This window comes from Carlito syrichta, unplaced genomic scaffold, assembly GCF_000164805.1.
Source record: "Carlito syrichta isolate Samal-C Ts95f unplaced genomic scaffold, Tarsius_syrichta-2.0.1 Scaffold306772, whole genome shotgun sequence".
Lineage (NCBI taxonomy): Eukaryota > Metazoa > Chordata > Mammalia > Primates > Tarsiidae > Carlito > Carlito syrichta.
The window spans coordinates 23,157-26,477 of NW_007250868.1; the positions used below are offsets into that span (position 1 = coordinate 23,157).

General features: G+C 49.0%; 1 protein-coding gene across 1 annotated transcript in view; it reads left to right on the forward strand.

Moving 5' to 3' along the window:
• LOC103265705 (myoferlin) overlaps positions 1-3,321 on the forward strand; it is a 91,497-nt gene that overhangs the window by 19,514 nt on the left and 68,662 nt on the right. Inside the window, exon 7 of the mRNA XM_021715170.1 lies at positions 2,268-2,441. Coding sequence (XP_021570845.1) covers positions 2,268-2,441 — 174 coding nt within the window. The remainder of the gene's footprint in view (positions 1-2,267; positions 2,442-3,321) is intronic.

Below are 3,321 nucleotides of genomic sequence, written 5' to 3' on the forward strand. Positions count from 1 at the left end.
GAACCTGGGCTCAGGCAATCCACTCACCTCGGCCTCCCAAAGTGCTGGGATTACAGGCTGAGCCACCGAGCCCGGCCAATCTGGGTATTTCTACAGGAACCATTGGCAATTCGGGGTCCCAGTGCTGCACTCAAGGGGTCTCAAAGTGTGCCCCACCAGCAATCTCACCTGGGAATGTGTTAGAACTGTCTCACCCCAACACTACTGATCTGGAAACTCTGGGACATGCCCGGGGATTCTGAGGCAGGCTAAGTTGTTGGAAAAAAGAAAGAAAAAAAAACCGGGCTCGGTGGCTCAGCCTGTAATCCCAGCACTTTGGGAGGCTGAAGTGAGTGGATTGTATGAGCCCGCGGGTTCGAGACCTGCCTGGGCAACTTGATGAGACCTCATCTCTATAATAAATCAAAAATCAGCCAGGCGTGGTAGTGCGCACCTGTAATTCCGGCTACTCGGAAGGCTGAGGCGGAAGGATCACTGGAGCCCAGCAGGTCGAGGCTGCGGTGGCCGGGAGCGGCCACTGCACTCCAGTCTGGGTGACAGAGTGAGATTCCAGCTAAAAAAAAAAAAAAGAAAGAAAGAAAGAAAAAAATTATTTTGGCAACCTGATACAGTAGCAGCAATATCTCAGGACTTGGAACGAGATACATAAGAATTCAGATCCAGTCAGACTTTTACGATTTTTTTTTTTTTTTTTAGCTAGGGTCTTACTCTGTTGCCCAGGCTGGAGTGCAGGGGCACGATCATGGCTCGCTGAAGCCTCAACCTCCTGGGCTCAAGCATCCTTCCCCCTCCAGTCTCCTGAGTAGCTGGGACTACTGGTACCCACCACCACACCCAGCTATTTGTTTTGTTTTGTTTTTGGTAGAGACAAGGTGTTGCTCTTTTGCCCAGGCTGGTCTCAAACTCCTGGACTCAAGCAATTCTCTTACCTTGGCCTCCCAGTGTTGTGATTATAGCATGAGCCACCATGCCTGACACTTTTAATATATTTAAATAACTTTTCGGCCACCTAAATGTCAGCTACATGAAGACAAAAGACCCTGTCTTTCCTTCATTGCTTCCTAGGTTTCATGATTCCTGTCACACAGCAGGCACTCATATTTGTTGGATAAATAGAATAAAACATTGAACACTGAGATCACTTGTACATCAATCATTTTTAAGCTGAAAAGTACTATACTCGTTAGTTATTATAGAAGTCATATACTCTGATCTATTATTTAATTATTAGTTATGGCAGCTGTTAGCTTAGGTAAGACATTTAACCCCAGGAAAATGTCATGTTCTTCCTCCATATATAAAATAGAGATAATGTTTTCCAAACTATGTTGCAAAAGCAATGTTCTTATCAACCAATGAAGTCAGAAAACAGAAGGCAATTTGAGAAAGAATCCACTTGTTTCACCCACCACCAGGTCTGAGTAAGGTGCACCTTCTGGCCGGACTCGGTGGCTCAATCTGTCATCCCAGCACTTTGGGAGGCCGAGATGAGTGGATTGCCCGAGCCCCGCAGGTTCAAGACCAACCCAGGCAACTTGGCAAGACCTCGTCTCTACATTAAATAAAAAAATGGGCTGGGTATGGTAGCGTGCGCCTATGGTTCCGGCTACTTGGAAGGCTGAGGCAGAAGGATCGCCAGAGTCCAGTAGGTCAATGCTGGGGTGGCCGTGAGCGTGCCACTGCACTTCAGCCTGGGTGGCAGAGTGAGACTCCAACTCAAAAAAAAATTAGGCACACCTTCCGAGTGGACCTCTAAGTCTGTGCTACAATTGCCTGATGTTCTCTCTCTGTCCCCATAGTCCTCCAATCTGCAAGGGCAGAGACCCTGTCTGTTTTATTTTTTACGGTACCCCTGGCTTGAGCACTGTGCTTCGCCCAGAGTAAATTTTTTGTTTGTTTGTTTTGAATAGAATCTCACTCTGTTGCCGAGGCTGGAGTACAGATGGTCAAGACTCATCACAACGTTGAACTCCTGAACTCAAGCTAGCCTTTTGGCCCGTCTCTTGAATAGCTGGGACTACTGGCTATTTTATTTTTAATTTTTGGTAGAGATGAGTTCTCACTATGCTGCCCAGGCTGGTCTTGAACTCCTGAGCTCAAGCAGTCCTCCTGCTTCGCACTCCCAAAGTGCTGGGATGACAGGCATGCGCCACCATCTGGCCCAAAGGAGATTTTCTCATGCGAAATATCTGTTGATTGATCAAATGGCTGTTTTATCAATATAAAGAATATCATTATCATCGTTAAAATTTTGACTTCTGTTTTAGGCCATGGAGGAATTTGAAGACCGAGAGGGCTGGGAATATGCTTCTTTAATCGGCTGGAAATTTCACTGGAAACAGCGTAGTTCAGATACCTTTCGCCGCAGACGCTGGAGGAGAAAAATGGCTCCTTCAGAAACACACGGTGCAGCTGCCATCTTTAAACTTGAAGGTGCCCTTGTAAGTAATAAGTAGCTGAAGTGCAAACCGTATTGCGTAGAGAAAAATGCACGAGTGTTGGACACAACACCGCCAGCTCCGTCGAGGGCCTTGTAGCCCCAGGACTGCCAGACTGCAAATAGGCTGAAGGAAAGCTATGCATTCTGGGACTGAGTAACCCTTCTAGAAAGAGTGGATCACTTGCAACCGAAAGGTTCTAAGAAAGGCTCATGCCAACACACCTGCTGCGCCCCACGTTTTCTAAATACATCTGTCCTGGGACCCTTGTTTCTGGGGACATCTATTCACGTCCCAGGCACGGGCCTTAGAAACTGCATCTGTTCAACAGCCCAAAAAGGTGAAATCCACAGATGTGAGGGGAAGGAACAGTCAGGACAGCGTGCAAAATCGGGAGACAGCCTCTATGGAGGTACAGCAAAGGAGGTAGGAAGGGGAAAAGCAGGCGGAAGGAAAGATCAAGTGGCAGTGGGCTAGGCGCTGTGGCTCACGCCTAGAATCCCAACACTCTGGGAGGCTGAGGTGAGAGGACTGCCTGAGTCCACGGGTTCGAGACCTGCCTGGGCAACGTGGCAAGACCTTGTCTCTATAAGAAATCCAAAAAGTGAACCAGGCTCGGTGGCTCAGCCTGGAATCCCGCGCCTTTGGGAGGCTGAGGTGAGTGGATGGCCTGAGCCCGCGGGTTTGAAACCAGCCTAGTCAACTTGGCCAGACCTCATCTCTACAATAAATCAAAAATCAGCCGGGCGTGGTAGCGCGCGCCTGGAGTTCCAGCTACTTGGAAGGCTGAGGCGGAAGGATCGCCGGAGCCCAGCAGGTCGAGGCTGCGGTGGCCGGGAGCGGCCACTGCACTCCAGTCTGGGTGACAGAGTGAGACTCCAAC